The sequence below is a fragment of the Triturus cristatus genome, chromosome 2_2 (genome assembly GCF_964204655.1).
Source record: "Triturus cristatus chromosome 2_2, aTriCri1.1, whole genome shotgun sequence".
Classification (NCBI taxonomy): domain Eukaryota; kingdom Metazoa; phylum Chordata; class Amphibia; order Caudata; family Salamandridae; genus Triturus; species Triturus cristatus.
Window position 1 is genome coordinate 627,046,433 of NC_140582.1, and position 24,098 is coordinate 627,070,530.

At 44.7% G+C, this 24,098-nt stretch overlaps 1 protein-coding gene across 2 annotated transcripts in view; it reads right to left on the reverse strand.

The window, feature by feature from the left end:
- The window catches only part of NEK1 (NIMA related kinase 1), a 1,277,786-nt gene that overhangs the window by 341,921 nt on the left and 911,767 nt on the right, over positions 1-24,098 (reverse strand). For both annotated transcript variants that reach the window (XM_085641815.1, XM_085641814.1), the window contains one exon: positions 5,577-5,674. In XM_085641815.1, the coding sequence (XP_085497941.1) occupies positions 5,577-5,674 (98 nt within the window). The remainder of the gene's footprint in view (positions 1-5,576; positions 5,675-24,098) is intronic.

Below are 24,098 nucleotides of genomic sequence, written 5' to 3' on the forward strand. Positions count from 1 at the left end.
GCCCCTTAACTTCGACCTTTGTTATAGGCCCAGCTGGAATCTGATAAGCCCCTTCCCCGTCTGTACATTGCTGCTTGGAACAAAAGCAAACAATGTGCAGGCACTGTTGAATGTGTCCCGGTGTCTAAAAATTGCACCAAGACAAGTTTACCATATTTCTGTGGGGCCCAATCTCATAGCAGGGTAGACTGCGATCACCCTGTGAAAAGAATGGATAGACTCAGTCTACCCTCAACTTGTGCCCGGTCTACTACATAGTGCCAAGAGATGCATGTGCATCTCTTGACGCTATGTAGCAGCTATTGCTCATTTTAGTAATGATGAAGTTCACCTGTGTGCCCTAATACTGAAAAGCGAGGGCAAGAGATCTTTGCAGTGTAAGTTAGTAGATAGGTACATAGTACATTTCCTTTACAACGAACCATGAAGCGGTGTTTAGGAAATTATTAATATGCTAGTTAAAACAGGTGCATTTAGAAAACTGAGGCCCAAGCTCCTAACTAGCAGGAAGGCCATTTATTTTCTTGATCTGTGCGTAAGTGGATGAGCTCAAAGGGGTAAGTACACATCACTTATCATTTTGCTGGCTCGGTGAGTGAGGTGAATAATAAAGCCGATCTACAAAGAAAACGAATCAACAGGGTTGGGGCGGGCGGGAGGAGATGGAGTGAGTGAAAACACCAGCACTCGTGTGGAGTGCTCAAAGACAAAGAAAATAGTAGCTCCTATAACGGGAGTAGTGGAAGGACGCAAGCACTTGGTCCATGTTCAGGGGGAGGGTCAAACACAGGAAGAAGCATGACGCTTTTATGCTATGGACTAACAGGAACGACGGATATGAGAGCACGATGGAGCAAACAAGTGGTAAGGCAATGGGCGGGCTGAAGCCCACAGATTGAAAACATGCTGTTCGAGACAGCACATGCGCAGCCTAGACGGGACCTAAAAAAAAAAAGACAGAATATGACAAACAAGGCCAACATGCTTAAAGTTGATTATTATATAATAGCTCACCAGCAACTTAATATTTGGCCCAATACAGGAAATAGGTTTTCTTTTGATAACGTGGCGAAACAAAACTCCACAACCCAACCGACAGTTGATCTAATGTACTGCCTTGTTTTTTTTAACTGGGAATTATTCTAATTTGATTCACATGTTTCTTTTTAGTATTTAAGAAGGGAGAAACGTTTGCCAAAACCAACACTCCATATGCTGTGGGGGTGCCCTTTTTGTGCTGTAAATCACTGGGGCATGTGTCGATGTGTGCATGATTATATTCTTGTTTCAGGCACAAACCTAACCTTACTCCCTGTTTTGCCAGTCACTGTCTTTGTTAAAAACAGATTCACAATTGCTTTATTAAACCTTCTTGCTTTCTCCAATTTGATTGAAAATGCACCATTTGCCCACTATTTTTTAAACCCCCCCGAACACCTCTGTGGTGATTCCGGCTCACTCGCTACGCTCGCTCGCATTACCGTGTCACTAAAGCAGGAATGTCAAAAAAGTGTGTCACCAGCATGAAAAGTTTGGAAACCTGTGCTCTAGACCAAGGGATATCTGGGCCCCCTTGACATGTTACTTATTATCGCATCCGCATGGGCCATATTCCTCTGACGCAGCTGTGCCTACACAATAAATGTTGTCCTTGTAATGGGGGTGACAGGGAATATCCCCGGAGAGATATTTACTTCACATTCAGTTAGAAAATCTCCAGGAGCATAACTGAGGTTGGTGGTACGGACTCCTTATTAGAGATGTGTGTAGACACCAAGGGCGCTGTAAGGAGTGGCCGGACGTACTCAAGAGGAGGTGGGGAAGCCCAGAGTATCTAAGATTGGATGCAGGGTCTCCGGCTATAAACAACAGAGAGATCCCTCACGACACTAATAGGAATTGGCTCACATAGGCTGCGAGGCTGCCCACATACATGTTTACATGGATATACAGTAAGGCAAAACTGGCATGTGAGGGAGACGGGCACATGGTGTCGGGGGAGCTATCATCTAACTCCAAACGAAATGCTGATATAATGTAATGCTTTGAAATGCTATGTGAATTGGTCTAATGCTATCACGAATGAGGACTCATAAGGACGACTAATGTACTAATTATTGCTTGTAATGACGCTCAGGATGTTTTTTTCTTGTTGTTTGGTTGAAAAATAATAAACAGAATTTACAACAAAAAAAACAAAAAAAAAGGACGTCCACTATACCCAATATTAATTGCCCTAGTGGTGGAACCTTCGGCTGAAGCATTGAGAAGTGGCAAGGAGTGGGCCCTTACTCTGGTAGACAGAGTCCACTGGATTTCCCTCTACGCAGCTCATATGATATTATATATGAAAGATTGCAGAGGGAACCCTAAGTCAATATTTATGATATTAAATATGATGGACGGGCTAGCAGAACTAAAGATTAACTAGAGCAAATTCAGTCTATTCTCTGTAGTTAAAAATCCTCCTCCTCCCCACATTCAAGCTTAAACAGGAATACCTGGTAATAGCATGGAAACTACACACATTTCACTACCTAGGTATAAAAGTATACTACACAGACATACCGGATGGGCATTTAGGATCAACACTTGCTAGACTACAACCTCAAACAGATTTTTGCAGTGATGTTGCCTACATTACTTTACCACTTCACAAACCTACCTGTGGCTGACCCTAGATCCCCATTGAAAGAATTAAATTAGAGTGCTTCAAGACCTGGTTTGGGGGCAGGGAAAAGAAGAGTTGCACTTACAAAACTGAAGGTGGAATGGGTGCCCCGGATATGGAGTTATACTATTTAGCTGCACAGCTACAATGGCTTACAGGATGGCTGGGTGGCACTCTATCCATGAGACTGGGCTCGCTTTGGCTAGAACGCAGGACAGTAGGCTGTTCAATATATTGAGACAGAAGGACAAACCTCTGCGTACATTTCCTCATGTAGTTCTCCACTGTTGGCAGGAAGCACATAACATATGTCATGGAAGGACACTATACACTCTCAATTCCACTGAAAAGTCTTCCCAAAAACTATGGGTACTGTAAAATAAAGGACCAAAAGCCATGGGAGGAAGTGGAAATACTTACGGATTGAAATTTGGTTGTAAACGGGCAGCTTCAATGTAAAGCATTAATTAAGTGCTACTATGGCTCTTATAAAGGGCAATTTCTGATGTTCAATGGTCAAGTTAGCATTAGTACAAAAATGGAATAATAGTGAGCGAGATCCATATACACAAGATTGCGCACAATCTACAGCATGCAAAATGGTAGGCAGTTGATATCCTGGATGTACAGGAAACAACTGGAGGCCAAACTGAGAAATAGAGTGGAAACATTGTTATAACAGGAGGTGCTTAAATGATCAAGAATAGACTTCCATTGTAGTTTATCCACAGACAGTCTCTAAGAACGTTAGGTTCACAAATATCCAGTTCTACGGACTACATAGAGCATACCTGGCATCTAGTATGCTGCACAAAATCTACGGAGGTGTAATGCCTAAATGATGGTCTAGCAAATTCTTTCGGTTGTCCTACCAAAGCAGACTATTAGCAATATGATTTTCCTCTCACAGATGAAGACTGCCAGGACCGCAAGTATTCTGAAAGTAACATAATGGGTCTGTTCCCCTGACCTCCCTCTGGGTGAGTCTCCTCCAGATTCTTAGACTTTTTGATGCCTTTAGAAGAGCAAATTATTACCACGTCATGGAATCAAGCCATGCTTCCTCCCCCATAAAGGGATGGCAATGTGAGCTCCAGAAATGGGCTGAAGCAGAGTATCTTTCAATGCACAGAGAACAAATTACTGCATTTGAAAAATTTATTAGGAATGATGATCTACTCATTGATCTGATGGGAAGGGGGTCACCTATTTTAAATATATACTGTACAAGCATATATTGGTGATCAATAATATATAATTTACCAACAGTTTTGATGAATGTATGCTGAATACTACGTCGCATCCAAGTATAACCTATACTTGTATATTTCGTAGACTTGAAAAAAATGCTAATAGAAAGTATTGGAAAGCAAAATGAATTATCCTTAAAAATCAGCAAATATGGCTTGAAGTGCCTAATATTACAGGCATTGACCTCATTCCGACTGGACTGGTAATGCTGAAAGGAAAGTGTATAAAATTACCACACAGATGTGGCAATTTTTCTCACACAAATTTCAGAAGACAAAACAGAGTAAAACTGCATTAGTCCCAGTTTTGTAGCTACAAATTGGGGAAAATGTACAGTTACCATGTTACCCCTCATTCCAAACGAAGGAGGTCATAATGATGTGGTAATACAAGGAGAAATCAAACCTGGTGGTATCAGTAGTTTCTTGTGCAGAATTACCCCATCATTATACCAAAGATTCAGAATGATAAGTTGAGTAAAAAAAAAAGCTTTAATACTGGATTTTAAGCCTGAAAATCATACATACCTTTCTCCTTATACATTTGACGATGCTAATAGGCCATTGGGCAGTCTTCCACAGAAGGAGAGTGATTTGATGTTCATTGTTTAAGGATAATTTTTTTAAGCAACCAAAAAAGCACAATACAGCCAGCGCTGTTGACCATGTGTTAAATGTATTTTGAATGAAGGGAAATAGAACACTCAGAGGATACCAGTTTGGTTCTCAACTAATAACTATGGGAGTTATAAAGTGTTTGGCAAATGCAGCACTTTCGCCAAAAATAGGCACCTGTCCGGTCTTCGCTATTTAGAGTTTAAAGCCTAGTATGCAATCTAAATAGGGTGATAAGAACATCTGCCAATTTTTGCCGAATGGCCTGCAGCTGTCAAACTTTAAATAACCAAAATGAACCAAATTTTCCAGTATAATTTAAAAAAAAGATTTTGCTGAAAGAATTGAAAGATTAATAGCTTTACAAACGTGCGGGCCATTGAGAAACTTTTAAAACTGGACCAATAACTTTCAACTTGGCTCAAAAATTTGCTTTGAGAAAAGCTTGGTTTAGAATCAACATTTCTTCATAATGTGAAGCGTGCAATTACTGTGCATGGTCATGTCACAAACAATGTGTTTTAATAATATGGCAGGAGATAGGTTCAAGAAGTAAGTCAAAGGAAATCTTGGATATCGAATGAGAGAAAGTGAGTTGCAGAAGTGATGAAGTCTTGTACATTCCACAGTTTTAATTTCCTATTTAAACATTAGAAACTCTGAGACCACATAGCTATGAAGTCACACATCTTTGATCAAGCAAATACCTGCTTACAACAAGATCTTTGCTCATTTTACCTGATAATTTATCATAATTGTTTATTAAATCCAATACTTAAATACCTATTATACAGATTATACACAACCACCAACAGGCAATCTGCACTGAGAATTGTTTTAAACTCTCTCTCTGTACAGGATCGCAGCAATGAAAAACAGCCTAACGTTATTTGATTGGGTAAAAAAGAAAGGACAACAAATTACATCCTCTGATATCCTTCTTCTATTGAAAACAGAAGACATCAATTAACAAAATGAAGATGGGTAGATTTGCAAAGCAAAAGTAGTGGTGGTAGAATAAATTGTGAAAACCTACAGACCTGTTTCTGCTTCATGCTGCCTTTGATCATTTTGAATGGCTTCATCTTCAGCATCTTTTTTCTGTTCCTCTTCTAACAGAACAGAACCATCTGTTGGGCTATTATGAAATAACAAAACATGAGACCCTTAACAGGGAGAAAAACATCCATTCAAAATCAATGTATCACTCAAGAGTTACACTATATAAAAGGAATTAGTAGATCACACTGAAACTGAGAATTCCTGCAATATATCGAGCCAAACAATTTTACTGAAGAGAGTTGAATAAAGAAAAAAGACTACTAAGGCTAAAGCCACGTTTATAGTTGTTTTCCGAAAACAGGTCAGTGAAAGCTAGAGATGAAGACTGGAAAGGGTGTTCTAGAGCACAGCCGCAGCTTCTTTCTTTGGTGAGCATTCTCTGTGACGCACAAATCTGTAAAATATTTCAGGGTGTCAAGAGGTGGGATGGAGAGAAACAACTGAAAGACAAAGAAAAAAACAGGGGGTATAAGAATAGATAACTTTGTCGGCGGTCAAAATTTGAACTGGCAAAGCATTGGAAAAATAGATTCCCATCTTTTTTCCAACTACCAGCCTGGCCGCTGCTCTTTTAATGAATTGGAGTTGGTTAACAATTTTGTTAAGGGACTGGACTATTACATTAACTACTTGAATGTAGTACTCTGAATCAAGGAAACAAAAACACAATAAAACCTTCAGGAACTAGTTACTGTTGTTACTTGCACTTCCAAGGTGAGCTTTTCATACAGGAAAATTCCAAGATTTTTTACTGTTTAGGCAGAACCAGAGCAAGTGGCCACAAGCAAAAGCCAATCAACTGTGTTCCGTAAGGAAGATAATATGTTATTTATAACAGCTTCTGTCTTTGCTGGGTTTAATTTCAATATATTTGCTGACATCCAGCAATGTACAGTGGGCAGATAGGTGGCCATGTGTACTCCTGTGTTCTTCAGAATACAAAGAATTCTACTGATCCAGAGTTGAGGGTCAGGTGCATAAGTGTAGAACTTTCTTCACAGCGTGTGCAGCAGATTAGCAAATAGTTGCATGAACATTAAAAAAAATAAAGGGGAAACAATGGCCCACAAAGAGACGCAGCATTTCTGTCTGCTTAATCACAAGTGAACTGTGATAATACAACATTTTCATATGTACTAGGCAGAAAGGAAAAGCCAATCTAGTACTTTAACTGGGTAACGAACAAGTTACTTACCTCTGGTAACGCTTTTTCTGGTAGATACAGTATCTGCCTGTGGATTTCTCACCTTATGAATATCTCCTGTGCTAGCATTCCGCGGAAACATTTTCCTAACTCTCCACGCCGACGAGGTCGTCACAATACCACCGCTCCACTCGCGACTCCATTTGACGTCACTGGAGCCATAAGAGAGCCTTGTCGGCGTGATGACGTCAGCACCACCCATTTTTTCCGTGCCTCCGAGGCGAACAGGTGGACCGACAACAGATTCAAAGTATACATAGTACACAATATTCAAACAAATACACATAGTGTAAAATCAAAAGGAAAGCCAAAGAATAAAAGCATTTCCTATAAAACACACAAATGCAGATAGAAGAGACAATGCAAAACAAACATGTTAAACAATGCCACCTTTAAGGTATACAAGGGTGGACATCGGGGAGGAGGGTGGGTCAGTGAGGAATCCACAGGCAGATACTGTATCCACCAAAAAAAGCGTTACCGAAGGTAAGTAACTTATTCTTCTGATGGATACATCTGCTTGTGGATTCCTCACCGTATAAATAGAATCCCACAGCAGTCCCACTCCCGGCAGGAGGGTGTCCACCCTTCTATACCAAAAAGTCCTGCAGGACAGAGCGTGCAAAATGGCCCTCCCTCCTCATTTCAGAATCTAAGCAATAATGCTTTGCGAAAGTATGGAGGGAGGCCCAAGTCGCAGCCTTACAAATGTCCACTACAGGAACACCTCTGGTCAAAGCAGAAGTGGATGACTGGGCCTTTGTAGAATGAGCTCTAATACCTTCAGGCGGTTCCTTACCAGCCAGGGCGTAGCAGATCTTAATGCATAAGATGATCCATCTGGAAAAAGTGCACTTGTGCACAGCCTTGCCCTTCATGCGTCCAACGTAGCCCACAAAGAGCTGATCGTCCAATCGCAAGTCTTTAGTCCTATCCAAATAAAAGCTCACCGTTCTTTTAGGATCCTGGCGGTGAAGTCTCTCTTCCTCCTTGGAAGGGTGAGGGGGAGGATAGAACACAGGAAGAGTAATGGATTGCCCCAGATGGAAGGGAGTCACCACCTTAGGCAGAAAAGCAGCCCTGGTCCTGAGGACCACCCTTGCAGCATGAATGGTCAAAAACGGGGGTTTTGAACTGAGAGCCTGAAGCTCACTCACCCTCCTGGCCGAGGTAATAGCCACAAGAAAAAACGTTTTAAAAGACAGAAGTCTCAAAGGACAACTATGTAAGGATTCAAACGGGGATCCCATCAAGAAAGCTACAACAAGATTTAAATCCCATTAAGGCATAACAAAAGGAGTGAGCGGAAACCTATTGGTAAGGCCCTTAATAAATCTCAAAACAATGAGAGATTTTAATAAAGACGTCTGATCCGGCAAATAAAGAAACGTCGATAAAGCCGACAAATAGCCCTTAACAGTAGCCACAGCACAACCCTGCTGAGCCAAATACAGCGAAAACCAAAGAATATCTGACAAGTGGGCCTTTAAAGGATCAACGGATCTTTCTCCACACCATTTAACAAAATCTGGACCATCTGGAGGAGTAAATAGACTTAGTAGAGTGTCGCCTGGACGATAAAATAACATCCTCCACATCCGGAGGGAGAGAGAAGGAACTCAGATTGCCCCATTCAATCTCTAGGCATGAAGGTGCAGGCTCTGGAGGTGGGGGTGTTGAACCTGCTCCTGAGACTAGAGGTCTGCCCTGAGAGGGAGACGGAGCGGAGGGTGCGATGAGAGGTGAAGAAGATCTGTGTCCACACCCTTCTCGGCCAATCCGGAGCGATCAATATGACGTGGGCCCGGTCTTGGCGAACCTTCCTCAGAACTCGTGGAATCAAGGGTATGGGAGGAAACGCTTAAAGGAGCTGTGAACTCCAATCCAATTGAAACGCGTTCCCCAGCGCTCCCTGCATGGGATACTGGAGAATACAGAACAACGGGCTGTGCGCGTTCTCGCATCCCTGACCCCTTTCCTGCTCCGGAACCACCTCCATCGCACCTTTTTGTAATAAAGCAAGGACCTCCTTCTGTAGAAGAAGCAAATAATCCCATGAACAAAAACCTTGGCAAGGAGTGTGAGGAGGAGGAAATTCCCGAAAGGGAAGGGCGTACCCATTCTCTACAAGATTTAAAACCCAAAGGTCTGACGCGACCGATTTCCAACCCTGCAGAAAGTGAGACAACCAACCCCCTACAGGACCCACATGATCCAGGATGGGGGATCTAGGGCTGCTTTCCTGCATTACCAGGGGGAGCAGGGGAGGTAGAAGAGGAGGAGGAGGAGAGATTTCGGGCCGACCCACGTTGGCGACCTCTGGTTCTTCCTCTAAAGGACTTATGTTATAATGGGTTTTATACCGCGCTCAAATACTCAAGAGTGTCCTGGCGCGCACAGTTACCAAAGCCCAGTGGAGTAAAATGTTTAAGTCATCTGGTTAAAAAGGAAGGTTTTAAGTTGTTTTTTAAAAAGTCTGAAATCCTGAATATGCCGTAGTTCCACTGGAAGGGAGTTCCAAGCTATAGCTGCTTTAACAGAGACGGACTGACCCCCCCAACTGTAACCTACGGAATCGGGGGATCATCATCCGTCGTTGGGTGATTGAGCAAAACACTTCCTAATGTACATTGGCCCTAGACCATGCAGCTCTGTGGGTCAAAGTGAGAGCTTTAAATTACACTCTCTGGGCCACAGGAAGCCAATGCAGATCTCGTAGCTGCTGTCTTACGCTAGATCTTCCAGAGATGTTAAGCAGAAGTCTAGCCGCGGCATTCTGTATAGTCTGCAGTTTTTTTAACAGATAACCAGGGATGCCAATGAGCATAATCAATGCGGGAAAGAATGAGAGTGCGGTCGACCATTTCTTTGGCTGGCCTTGGAAGCATGGGCAAGAACCTTCTTAATGATTTAAGGGTACCAAAGCAAACTCCGGCAAGTTTCCTGATTTGCACCAAAAACCGAAGGTCTTCTCCAAACCAGACCCCCAATTCTTTGCTGGAACGCCCCCAGAGTTGGGTTGAGGAAAGTGTGTTGGCCACAAAGCTTTTCGGAAGGCAGGTGGAAATTGGCCATACAGAAGGACCTCCGACTTGTCCTCATTGCACTTCAGTTGGGCGTGTGCAAGCCACTGAAACACAGACGAGAAACAATTCTGAGCATTTTCCGTCGACAAGTCGGAGTCCTTCCAGGTAAATAGGAGCTGGGTGTCATCGACATAAGCTATTATTTTTGCCCCCAGCTCCTCTGCCAGAAAAATTAGAGGCATCAGATAGATATTAAAGAGCAAAGGGCTCAGAGTAGAACCTTGTGGGACTCCCGTAGACATTTTCCTGGCAGCCGAAGAAAAAGGTGGCAACCAGAACTACTGTGTGCGTTCTTCCAAAAAAGATTTCATCCAATCCCAGGCAGGGCCAACAATGCCAATATTTGAAAGACGAGTAAGAAGAAGTTGATGGGGCACCGGATCGAAGGCGGCAGAGAGGTCAAGCAAAATCAAGGCTGCCCTGCCGCCCGCATCCAGACATTCCCTAATTGCCTCCGCCATTTCCACCAGTGCAGTCTCGGTGCTATATGACGCCCTAAAACCGGATTGTGCCGGTTGAAGAGCACCGGATGCTTCAACATAAGCCTCAAGCTGTCGAAAGACCACCTTTTCACAAACCTTGGTCAGAAGAGAGATGGGGCGATAACTAGCAAGTTTCATCGGATCTAAAGAAGGTTTTTTTAAAAGTGGCAAACGCTTTGCCTGCTTCCAATTCGAAGGAACCATAGCAGTCTGTAGGGATAAATTAATAATCGTAGTTACTTCTGAGTAGACCACCTCAGCGACTCCATCCAGAACTCTAGCTGGACAGGGACCTGTCGGGGAACCCGACTTGAGTGATTTGAGGATGGCCAATATATCGGACCCAACTATGGGTGAGAACCGTGTAAATAGAGCGGACACTGAGGTCGGAGTTGTAAGGGGCAGAGGGAAGGGGGCACTCGGCACCCGGGAGCCCTTCCCCAAACTATCTTGAATGATCTGTATCTTTTCAATAAAAAAAGAAGATAACTCCTCACACCATTGCGATGACGCGGGAAGAGCCGCTTGTTCAGCGCAGGGTGCCAGAAAACATCTGACAATGGAGAAAATCTCTGCTATTGTTTTTGGCTTTGGCAATCCGTTCCGCATAAAAACTATTCTTTGCCAGCCTAATGGCTGCATAGTACTCACTCTGGGCTTTGCGAAAATCAATTTTGGCCAGCGGACAATACTCCAGATGCCAACGTCGTTCCAGTTTTTTACATCCCAGTTTAAGTTCTCCAAGAGCGCCAGAGTACCAAGGATGGAATGGAATAAGTCTTGACCGCCTATTCGAAAGGAGCTGAAAAGCAGAGGCAACCCCATGGCTGATCCAGGTGGCAAAGCTATCTACAGCCCCTTCCAGATCATGGGATGCCAACAGGCGGGAGAGTAAAAGGGCCTTAAAGAGGGCCGGGATATCAATCTTCCATAAAGACTTACTTTGGGCCAAAGCAGTAGAGGGAGGGGACTTCCCTATAGTCCAGGAAAAACGGACCAGGTAATGATCAGACCAAGTGACCTGAATAGGGTCAATAATGGACAAGGCAAAGTTGGAACATACCAAGTCGATCGTATGCCCTCCTTTATGAGAGGGAGACTTGATCCACTGGGTCAGTTGTGCCAAATCAAACAAATCCATTAATTCCCTGGCATCCGAAGCCCCCGGGCAATCAACATGGATGTTGAAATCACCCAAGATGAGGAAATTTGTGAAGCGAAGGGCACGAGGGACAATGACATCATCATTATAAAAAGGATTTTGCTGCTGTTGCTGCTGAGGTTGTCGCAAGCTACGAAAGGAGGACCTTCCAAATCCTCGAAACTTCTTATAACCAAACCCCCTTGACTGGGTTTGTAATCCTAAGGATTTCGCCGTGGCTTTGCTATCTTTGAACCTTTGAAGAGCAGAAGCAGCCTTCTACCTGAAAAGTTTTGAACCATCAAAGGGCAAATCAAGAAGAGTAGCCTGTACGTCTGGGGAAAAACCAGAGGATCTAAGTCCAGCCTGTCTCCTGGTAACTATGGAGGAACTCATAATTTGGCCACTGAATCAGCTGTATCCAGGCCAGACTGTATAACCTGTTGAGCAGCAGCCTGAGCATCCGACACAACCTCCATAAAATGTCTCCGCTCTTCATCAGGCAACTTGGGCGCCAATTGCTTAGCTGAATCCATCAAAGCATGCAGGTAACGTCCCAACAAACAGGTAGCATTGGTTGATTTTAGTGCCATGCTTGAGGAAGAAAAGACCTTTTTAGCCAATTGCTCCAACTTTTTAGAGTCCCTGTCGGCAGGAGCCTGAGGAAATGCGCCCGAAGATTGTTTAGAACAGGACGCCTGCACCAGCAAACTTTCCGGAGACGGATGTGTAGAAAGAAAAGGAGAGTCTCCTGGAGCAGATCTATATCTTCTTGCCACAGATTTAGATACAGCAGGAGAAGAAAGCGTTTTACGCCACACCTCCAGGATAGGCTCAGTTAAGGCTTCATTAAAAGGCAACTACTGCTCAACTATCAAAGAAGGCGAATGCAAAACTTCAGTGAGCAAATTCAGCTTATATTCAGCAGTAGTAAGTTGCAAGTCTAAAAGCTTTGCAGCCTTTCTGGTAACAGTATGATATGGAGCTACCTCTTGAGGTGGAGAAGCCCTTGAAGAAGAAAGCTCCCACTCTGGGGAGTTGTCCAGGCCACTTGCCTCCAGAATTCCTTTGAAATCATCGACAGATTCCTCTATCTCACCCTCTTCAACCTCCTCTCTTCCTCCCACAGTCTCTGCGCCTCTCTCCTCAAGCGAAACCTTGGTTGCGGCGACGGCGGCGCTACACGAGGCGCCGACAGCTCCGGAGCCGGCGTCGAAGGAGGATCCGAAGGTGGAATCGGTGCCATACGAGGCAGAGAGGAAGGCCCGCCAGACGGCACCGGGGACTCCATATACGGCATCGAAAATCTCGGAGCCGGAAACAGCCATAACGGCGCCGTCGGAATGAAAGGCACGAAGGGTGCCTGGGCATAATGCTGAGGCATGCCCAAATTGAAGGCCAGCAGACGCACGGGACCCGAAGGTGCTCCGGAGGGGAAGGCTGCCATGGCAAACTTGCCATACATTGCATTCAGAAAATGCGTAGGATCTGAACCTGGAGTAGGAAATTGAAGATACAGAGTCGAGTCAGCATCCACACGAGGAGCATCCGACGTCGAAACTGCTGAATCCATTGGCGGAGCCACAGGTTCAGTCTCGTGAACAGGAGAAGGATCATCCTGACCTGGCAAGTCCTCGGAGTCCGGCGAGCCCCTCGGCGTCAGCGACCGCACCGGAGAACCTTCTCGAGAAGGAGATCTTTCCGGGGTCACCTGAGGAGATGGCGAAGGCAAAGGAGACACAAAGTCTTTCTGAAGACGTCGAGGAGCCGGAGAAGGTGATCTCGAAGTCTTCCCCTTCGTTGAACGGCGGCGAGTGCTATGCCTCCTCTTCTTCTTGTGGTACCTCGACTTCGAAGCATGCGAAGGCGACGACTTTGACTTTGATCTTTTTCGCCCTCTCTTTTCCTTCTTTGCTTTTGCCATAAAAAGCTTGGCCTCCCATTCTTTCAGAGCCTTTGGGTTCATTATACGACAGCAGGAACAGCCCTCCACGTCATGATCCGACGACAAACACCACAAACAGTCCTCATGGGGGTCAGTGATGGACAAATTACCCCCACACTCTCTACAGGGCTTAAATCCGGACTTCCTCGAAGTCGCCATCACAAAGCAACAGTTAAAACTGAAGAAACAACAAAGTAACTCGACACAGTATGGAGAGACCCAGAAAACCGTTACGCGTCAACGGCGCGAAAAAAAGGGAACTGACGTCATCATGCCGACGAGGCTCTCTTATGGCTCCAGTGACGTCATACAGAGTCACGAGCGGAGCCGTGGTATTGTGACGACCTCGTCGGTGTGGAGAGCTAGGAAAAAGTTTCTGCGGAATGCTGGCGCAGGGGATATTCATACGGTGAGGAATCCACAGGCAGATGTATCCATCAGAAAAATATGTTATGGGGTACACGGTCTGCGACTCTTTAAAACCTAGTTGCAGGCCAGGGAGTCCTACGGGTGCCTGGTGCTTACCTCGTAACCACAGCCAAATGATGAGATGTAGACAGGTGTGCATGGTTTTCTACTGTGTGCGAACGCCATGTCGGCACGGAGCTTGCACATCTGCATTTCTTGGCAGGTTCCGCTCAGGGACTTAGGCAGGGACTTGGCACAAGGGCAAGGGCAAATATTGTCAAGGCCCTTTTTAAAGCACTGAGGGAAGTTTCAAGAAAGTGCTGGAATCCAAGTCTTATTTAAAGCTTTGACCAATCCATCATGCGGAATTCCCCATCTAGGTCATGAGTTCATTTCTTGTTCCTGTACCTATACATGTTCACTCGCTCTTTTGCCAGTTTTTTCACTGTAAACGCAAAGGAAGGGTCTGCCAGTGGGTTCTTCGCACCCTTGGATTTCTTTCTGTCTGTTCTTGCTAGACCTACTTGGAGTGTTATTTAGTTCTATATCTGTTTTTTCTCTTTTTGCTTCTTCTGGTCTGTTGGCTCTCTACTACCAGCCGTTTATCTGAATTGAAAGTTTTTTGTGTGAAGTGCTTTTCCTCTTTCAAGATGTGCGGTTTCTTTTTGGAGCCACACTTCAGACAATGTGGACTAGATTAATTGTCTGAAGTCATTGCTGCTGGAAGGGATTGCCTTTACCATAGGGTCAAGAACTCCCTGTACAGAAGGTGAGTGTCAAGTCCAGTATCTGACAATGTAATGTTGTTGTTGAATGAGGAGAGGATGGGTAATGGAGTCAAAGACAGCCAAAAGACTGAGGAAGATCAGCACACCCACCACCATCAACCCCCATTCGCACAGCATAAAGGGTCAAGGGCACAGTTCGTTTGATGTAGCTGGCCAACAGGGTGCCAGAGCAAAGTCAATAATAATGCATATTTTAACAAGGTTCTGGGGCGTAGAGGTCATAGATTATTTTCTAAATTTTCTCTGTCTAAGGAATAAGGGAAATATGTCTAAACTTTGCCAAAGTCCAAGGATCAAGGTGTGTTTTTTCTCAATAAATATATTTATTTATTTATTTATTTGAAAGTTTTATAGAGCGCGGACAAGACCCTTGCGGGTATCAGAGCGCTTAACAGTAAATAAAGTATTATACATAAACCAAAGACAAATTGAAGCATCTATATGCAAAACATGTTACAAAAGCAAAGTGATCAGGTACAATAGGACGCTATTCTCATGCGACAAACAACAGGAAGATGGGATGTCCAGATTGCTTAGTAGGTTCCTTGTCCTAGTCAGGGTAATGGCCGCGCTGTATTAGTTCGTCACAGAACAATGGGCCTTAATCAGGTGAATTTGGCCATGAGAATTGATTTTACTTCCTTTTTGAATGAGACAATAGAGGGGTTAAGTCTGGTTTCGGATGGTACAGCATTCCAGATTCTTGGTGCCATTCCTGAGAAAGTACGGTTGTATGTTTTTTTCTTGTTGAATCTCTGTGGTTTTAGTAATAGTTTTTCCGCACTTCTGGAAGATCTGAGCCCACCAGAGATAGTCAACTTCTGTGTTAGATATCTAGGTGCGTTGTGGTGCAAGGCTTTGTGTGTCATACACGCTATCTTCAAATGAATTCTGGCTTCCAGGGGAAGCCAGTTCAGTGATTTGAGGTCTGGTGAGATGTGTACATTTCTTTTAGAGCCGGTGATGAGTCTCGCTGCGGCGTTGATTGAGGCTCTTAATGGTGCCGTAGTTGCTTTGGGTAGGCCGCAGAGGGAGACGCTACCGTAATCCACTCTGGGGATAACTAGTGCTTGTACTGCTTGCTTGAAGTCCTTGCTTGGAAGGAAAGGTTTCAACTTCCTCAGTTTGTTAATCTGGTAGTTAGCTCCCTTTGTAGCGTTGCTGATATGTTTTTGCATATTGAGGCTACTGTCGAGGGTTATTCCCAGTGATTTGGCTGAGTCAACGATGATTGGTTGAACATTGAGTGCCGTCAGGTGTTTTATCCACTCTTGCATTACAGGGACTTGGGCGGGTGGAGCTATAAGCAGGAATTCAGTTTTTTGGGCATTAAGTTTGAGATGGTTTTTTGCCAGCCATATCTGGGTGTCCCCCAGCGTTGTGTTGAGTAGTTTGATGTCTTCTAAGGTGTTGATCTTGAGGTATAGTTGCGTGTCATCCGCGTACATGTGGTAGTGCACGTTAGATGCTTGAAGAAGTTCGGTGAGGGGTTCCATGAACAGGTTAAACAAAGTCGGGGATAAAGAGGACCCTTGCGGTACTCCTAGTGTAACTGGTACGGGTCTTGACATGGAGTTGTTGGCCTTGAATTGTTGTGTTCGATTTTGGAGAAAAGAGGTAAACCAGTTTAGCACTACGCCTGATAGACCCATTCTATGCTTCAGGAGATCCAACAGGTTCTCGTGCTTGACCGTATCGAAAGCTGAGGATAAGTCTAGCAGGATGAGTAGGCAGGCTCCGTTTTGATCCAGGATTTGTAGCGCGTCATCAATTATGTGTGTCATGGCTGATTCAGTACTGTAACCTGCTCGGAATCCTGATTGGTATTTATTCAGCAAGTCAAAGTGGTCAATATGCCTTGTCAGTTGGAGGTGTACACATTTTTCCAAGAGTTTTGCTAGTGTGGGGATGTTGGAGATAGGGCGATAATTGTTTAGGTCCGTCGGGTCAGCCGTGGGTTTCTTTAGAATGGGTGAGACCTGCCCCATTTTGAGGGTGTCCGGGATGCAGCCTTGTTGAAGTGAACTGTTTATGATCTTAGTCCAGAGGGGCAGAAGTAGTGGTGTTAGGTTTTTAACGGCGTTTGCGGGAAGAGGATCGGTAAAATGATTGGCAGGGTTCATGTCCCCAAGTATTTTACTTATGGCTTCTTCGGAGTATGTCGAAAAGGATGACCAGTTGGCGTCGTTTTTAAGGTTAGGCTGTGATGGGAAGTGGTACAGTGCAATTGGCATTTCCGGGGATGACTTCGTGTGCGGTCCCGTGTGTAGGGTTAGATCATTGAGTAGATCAATCTTGATATTGTCTGTCTTCAGGGTGAAGAAGGCAGAGAATTCTTCACAGTTGGGTTGCCGGCAGTCTAAGTGTTGTGGACGATGATTTGTGTCCTTACATTGTGTTTTAATTAGTTCGAAGAGTTTTTTGGGACGATTTCTAGCCTGGTCTAATTGGTGGCTGAAGAATTCTGCTTTAGTGCGCTTGATCTTTCTGAAATATGCGTTTCTCTTTTGCCTTAGTGTATTTAGGTGGTTGGCAGAAGGAGTTGACCTCCAGGTGCGTTCCGAGGCTCGGAGAGAGCGTCTGTCATTGTTGAGCGTGTCATTGTACCACGGTTTGGAGTCCTTTATGGAGGCTCTCTTAAGTTGCAGGGGGGCTACCTCATTTATGGTGATATGTGCTTCTTTTCAACTGGGACAACAAAATAGATCATAGAGCTATTTAACAACGTACAAAGATGGTTAAGCAATAGCAGCTCCCACATCCTAGACTAGATTAGCAGGGGAGGGGTCAGCTGAAGAGCCTGATGTAAGTGATGAAGCCAGAATCTTGGAGACTTCCTGCGTGCCAAGGGAACAAAGGATGTTAACATGGGGATGGTTCCAGGCGTCAGAGAAGGGGGTAAAAAGTCCTATCAGACAAGGATAATTTTCAGATGTATTGGGCAATCAATGTCACTTTTTCCAAAACAAAAATATTTTAAAAAGAATATTTAGTTTTTGTGAGGGGGATCTGGAGGTAGACAGTGGATCCTGAAGGCTTTGTGGATTAATGAAATTGGACATTTTTTAAAAGTGTTCTTTAACCATATTCAGGGTCTGAGCAATGCGTTATACTATATGTTTTAGCTGCTTTTACGACCAGGGTGGACTCTTATTGTTTCATTTGCTACATAATGTGCATCATTTTTCTCAGTTTTCTTTCTGCACTATGGGTTTCCAATTTTAGATTGTGTCGTTCTTAAGAAAACTAGAAAACATTAACATAAGCAACAGGTTGAGCTTGAAGGTCTAATTATAAAGGCACCAACCAAATGAATACTGTTGTGAGGACAAAACTGAAAACAAACAAGTTAATTTTCTTCTGATGACCAAGAAACTAAGTTAAACAATTCTGTAACTCCATATTTATGTTGTCCTGAAAAACAGTTACCATCAGTTGTTTCCACTTTGCAGTGTGGAATAGAAACCTTGTATCACTTGTAGGGAGGCTACAGCTTATCCCTTATATGTAATGGCTCAGTGGTCAGATTAGATAACTAGAACAAATGTTGAATAATAAAATTGCTGGTGGCAAAAATATAATTGAGTAAATGATGTTCTGGATGGGTAGATACAGAATTATGAAGTTGTAAACCTAGCATAGAGGGATTGATTAGGAAAGATCCAGCATTAAACCAAAGATTACGTTTACGCAAAAACAGAACAGGTCATGGATTAACATGACCAGGAAAATCAAACAAATCATTCAGTTTGTCAACAGGTGTGCAATAATCAGATATATTAGTGAAAAACACTTTATCAGCACATTCTTAGGTAAAGTGTTAAGATTACTACAAGCCTGGAAATTTGAAACAGACTCCGTTTTAACATACTGCCTGATAGCCAAACCTTAAACCGGTTATTAGCATGAGAATACTGCACCGATGAACAAGTTACTTACCATTGGTACTTCTCTATTTGGTGGCTACTCTAACCACAGATTACTCACCTTGTGAATACCCCCGGTGCCAGAGTGAATGCAGACGTTTTCACAGCTGTGTCCCAGTGCGCCAGCAGATGGTGTAGACCCACACCAGAAGTGACATCAGAGCTACAAAAGCCTCACCCTGTAGTTTCTTTCCTTACTATATCAGCGCCCTTGGATGCGGAGCTCAATAACTGATCAGATGTGACAGTGTGCAGATCTCTAGACTGTGCACTCCATCAGAACATGGTCTAGAAACCTTTATAAGTATGGAATAAGAGAACATTTCATAGAAAAGGGAGGTGGCAGGGTGGTGAGAAATCTGCGGTTAGAGTATCCACCACAAGGAGCGACACCGAAGGTTAGTAACTTATTATTCTGATGGATACTTCTAGATGCAGAGTCCTCACATTGTGAATAGACACTAAAGCATCAACTCAGCAGGTTGTGGGGCTGTCTGATGGCTCATACCAGGAAATCCTGCAGGATAGATTGGTCAAAATGCTCTTCCCGCTTGACCTGGCTTTCCAGACAGAGGGTGCTTGTGAATGTGTGAACTGACGCCCACATAGCCTGGCAAATGTCCAAGACGGGCACACCACAGCGATAGCAGCCTTTGCTCTTGTGGAATGCACATGAAGTTCACATGTAATCCTTCCAAAGGCTGTTTCTTAGCCAGTCGATAACAGATCTTGATGCACAAAAAATCCATTTGGGGACGGTTCTTTTCCGCACCGCTTTTCCATTTTCACCCCAGAGAATACCACAGAGAGCTGACTGTCCACACAATGTTCCTTGGTGCGATCAATGTAGAAGCATAAAGCAATCTTGGGTTCAAGACAGTGGAACCTCTCTCCCTCTTAGGATGGATGAAGAAGGGTGACGAAAATTGATAGTGTGATAGACTGTACTATGTGGAAGGGTGTGACAACCTTCAGACTGGAAAAAAGTTTGTATACTGCAGCTGGAAAGACATACAGGCACATGCATCAAAGGAAAAACCGGTCGCAAACGGGCAGATTCTCAGAATCTGCCCCTTTGCGACCGGTATTTTTGCATTTGGGATGCATCATCGCAATTTAAGGAATCTCTAAATTGCGATTACTTAAATTGCGATTGCATTTAAGGAATCCCAAATGGAGATTCCTTAAATGCAATGCATTAAAGTAAAAAAATTAGCGATTTCGCTAATAGGGGCAGCAAATTACCATGAAGTTGAACTTCATGGTAATTTGCAAAAACTTTGAAAAATGCACTTTTGTGCATTTTTCAAAGTTTCATGTTGCGCACACACATGCCCTTAGAGCATGAGTGTGTGCAACATATGTGCACAGATCAATTTTCAGGGGTGCAATAGGGTGTCATTTTGACACCCTTGCACCCTTTGAAATTGCATGAGCAATTTGCGAGTACCAACTGGTACTCGCAAATTGCTCATGCAATCTCCAATTCATTCCTATGGGCCTGGAGGCCCATAGGAATGAATGGGACGGCATTCCTTAATTACGACTCGCAATTTGCGAGTCGCAAATAAGGAATGTGTAGCAATCGCTATTTTTATAGTGATTCCTACATGCATAGGCTTTTGCAATTCCTTAATTGCGATTCCTTAATAATCGCAATTAAGGAATCGCAAAAGTCTACGTTGATGCATGTGCCTGATAGCTTGTAATACGCTCATGCGAAGTGCTGACGTAATCGCTATGAGGAATGTAGTTTTCAATGCCAGCAGACATAAGAAACCCTTGTGCATTGGTTTAAAGGGGGCACACTTGAGGAAAGTGAGAACCACATTTAAGTTTCACTGCAGTATCACAAATGGAACCTATGAATCAGCCCTTTCACAAAACACATCACAACAGGTGATCTAAAGAGACGTGGCTAGTCAGGTTGCGCAAGAAAGCCAAAAGGGCTGATAAGTAATCTTTAACTGTTGCTACAGCAACATCCAGCTGCGCTAAAGAAACACAGAATAACAGTATGCCAGCTAACTGTGCCTGTAGAGGTTGTTTGTTGAGGGAAGAACACTTAGCAACAAACTTCTCCAAGAGTCCTGCATAAACTGTCATGGTAGAGGAATGTCTGGCTGCCAAGTTGACCCCAACTATTTCGAGAGGAAGATCTAAAGACACCAACTTTCACTGTTCACTCTCCAAGCATGGAAGAGCATTGAGGTGGAAGTTTTGTAGGCTCAGATGCAGGATCCTGCTGAGACAGGAGATCCTGCCAAAGGGGCAACTGATTGGAAAACAATGTTCATGGCCAGACGTTCCGGGTACCACATTCTCCTTGCCCAATCTGGAGCCACTAGGAGGACTCGGGCCCAGTTGTTCCCGACTTTCTTCAGAACCATGAGCAGGAGAAGCAGAAAGGCGTACAGAATTCCAGAGCTCCAAACCAAGTAAAAGGCGTCTCTGAGGAAGAACTGCCTTGGAAACTCCAGTGTGCCAATGCTTAGACTGCACGTTCTCTACGGTGGCAAAAAGATTAAGTCAGAGATCTCGCCATTGCTGGAAAATGCCCTTTGCCACCTCTGAGTGCAGCAACCATTCGTGATCTGGTAGACAAAGACAGATGAGTTTGACCACCCAGGTGGTTAAAGATCCTGTAAAGTGTTGCGCGATAAGAGACTCCCTGGTGATTCAACCACTTCAGGAAGCCTCTTGGGCACAGGCTGCACAATCTTATTCCACCCTGTTTGTAGTAGTACCACATGGTGAAGGTGTTGTCCGTGAGAACCGACACCCGTCCCCCCCTTGGTAGATTGGGAGGAATACTTTTAGTACCAAGTAAATCTCCTGCAACAACAAAACGTTGATGGGGTACAAGCTTCGGTAGGAGACCAGAGTCCTCTGATTTCAACCTCTCCCAGATGACCACCCCAAACCAGTAACGACGCAGCTGCAACAATTGTTAACTGTGGATGGGGTAGATAGAGGGGTCTGACACCAATCCAACTGGGGTCCAGCAGCCACCACTGCAAATCTTTTGGAGTCTCCTCTGACACCTGGTTGGAATCTGATACCTGGTGTGGTCCGAAAGCAGGATGCAAGAGGCCAAGGTGTTTCCTCTGAAATCTGGATGGAATCCAAAAGGATCCTTTGGTACTTAGCCCATTGAGACTTCAGATTCCAATGCAGAGTCTGCATGTGTCACCTGGCGTGATCCACCATCAGGATGCCGGAGGCCAAGAAGCCTCAGAGCCACTCTCACTGAGATTCAGGTAAAAGACTGAAACATCAGGACCATAGTCCAAAGGTCCTGGACTCGTTGAGGCGGAGAAAAGCCCAGAAAGAGCACTGTGACCAGGATGGGTCCAATCAACAGAAGCCGTTGTGAAGGAGTCAGGTGTGACAGTGGCACGTTGATGGCAAAACTCAACAATGTCAACAGGTTGGCCTTTGCCTGAAGGTGGTTTATGACTGTTTGAGGCATGCCCATCTTCAGCAGCCAGTTTTCGAGGTATAGGAAGACTTGTGTTCCCAACATCCGCAGGTGGGCAGCGACCACAGTGCACTGGTATGACCAACTGGGAGCACTAACAACTGGAAGAGCTTGTAGCCTACCAAAAAGCACAGGTAGCGCCTGTGGCTCTGCAGGAAATGAGTGTGGAAATTGGAGTTCTGCAGATCCAACACCACCATCCAGTTTCCTGGATACAGGACAGACAGAACTTGGGGAAGGGTGAGCATTCTGAATTTGTCCTTCTGGAAGAAAAAGTTCAGATCGAGTATATGGTGGAGGCCCCCACCCCCTCTGGCACCAAAAAGTAAGTTTAGTGGCAACCAGTATTGATGACTGATGCCGGCGCCCTCTCTATCACTCCCTTGGACCAGAGATTCTGAACCTCTTTTCGAAGTACGAACAAGTGGCCTGCCAGGAGGCAATGTGGTGTAGGAAGCATGTTGGGAGGGTTGGACTGAAAAAGGAGGAAGCAATCATTCTGAACAATTTGAAGCCTCCATTGGTGCGGTGTGATGCCACTCCTTCTGGGGAGGTAAGAAGTGACACGACCTCCCATCGGGTGAAATTTAAAGCGTTTTTGTGGCAGCTGTTAAAGGGTGGTGGGGTTACGTAATTTGTTGCACCAGGGGGCTTGGACGATAAAGGCCAGAACCCTGCCTTGAAAGTTTTGGGAAGCCTGCAGCTGTGGAGGTAATATTGAACACTGTTGTTGCTGTAATCCCCCTCAAAAGCCTTGAAACATTCAAAATTATTAAGGAAACTGTGGAAGAGGCCGCGCTAATCCAAAGAAGGGCACTCTTGCCTTGCTGTCCTTAAAGTGGTCCAAGGCGGAGTCCGCCTTGTCTCCAAAGAGACATGCGCCATTGAATGGCATGTCCATAAGGACTGTTGGACGTTGCTGGAGAATTCTGTTTAGCAGATCTAAGATTAGCACTAAAGCACCTTGCTGTTCCGGACTGCCCTACCCAGACAGACCGCAGTTTCCCGACTCAGACGGATGAAGTACATCACTGCGTTCTGGCCATCCTGGAAGTGACGTGTGAGAATGGTTCGCAAGATGTCCACCACCTTGTCCCATAGAGCATGCAAGTATTTCCCCTAAGGCAGCTCATGTTCGCTGATCTGGGGGCAAGGCTGGCTGAGGAGAACATATGTTTTTCAAAATCCCCCATGAGTTTCAACTATGTCTAGTTGGGTGGGTGTTCAGAAATGCATTTGGATTGAGCCTGCTCGTGGAGATCTGTACTACCAGGCTCTCTGGTGTCAGATGTTGGGGAAGAAAGGCAGGACCCCCAAGTGCGGGCCTGTTCTGTCGTGCAATCTGCATATTAATTTGGGAGGCAAGATCCTGGAATGGGCCAGATGTCCAGTAGTGTGCCAGTGAGGGCCTCTCTGACCAGAAGGGTGAAGTGAGACTGATGTCAATAGGAGATGCAGTGAATTTAGCCCAAAGGACAACTGGCTCCCCTTACAACATTGATGGCGTAGATGTTGATACTTGGGGTTGCAGCATCAGTTGTGGCTATAAAGGGCATCAAACTTGGTTCTGTGCCCTGAATCAGGGAAGACTTTGGGATGGTGTTTAGTAGCACACTCAGGGTTAGAGACAAATCCACTAGCCGTAAACCGATTGGGATGGGGCCACCATGGATCCTTAGGGCCCACAGGAGTTCTAAAAGGATCCGGTCGGGTACCAATGGTCCTATCCATGGCCTCTTTGAACTCTCAGATCTATTAAAGCATTGCAGATGGACCCGGAAAATCATAGTGCATCGGGATGAGAACTGGAATGGGTTCTAAAGATGGAGACTGAGTTTGCAGCCTGTCAGTACCCCAGACGTTGCCCGACTCCTCATGGTGGGAGTGGTGGGATGAAGCGAAGCCATACTTTAACTTCCTGTGCTGCTTCTTCTTAGACTTACCTGAAGATTATGACTTGCAGATGATTGCTCACAAGATTGGCCTTAGGAGAAGGTAATCGTTCATGCCCTCCACAGGGATTTCTTCAATTTCTGATG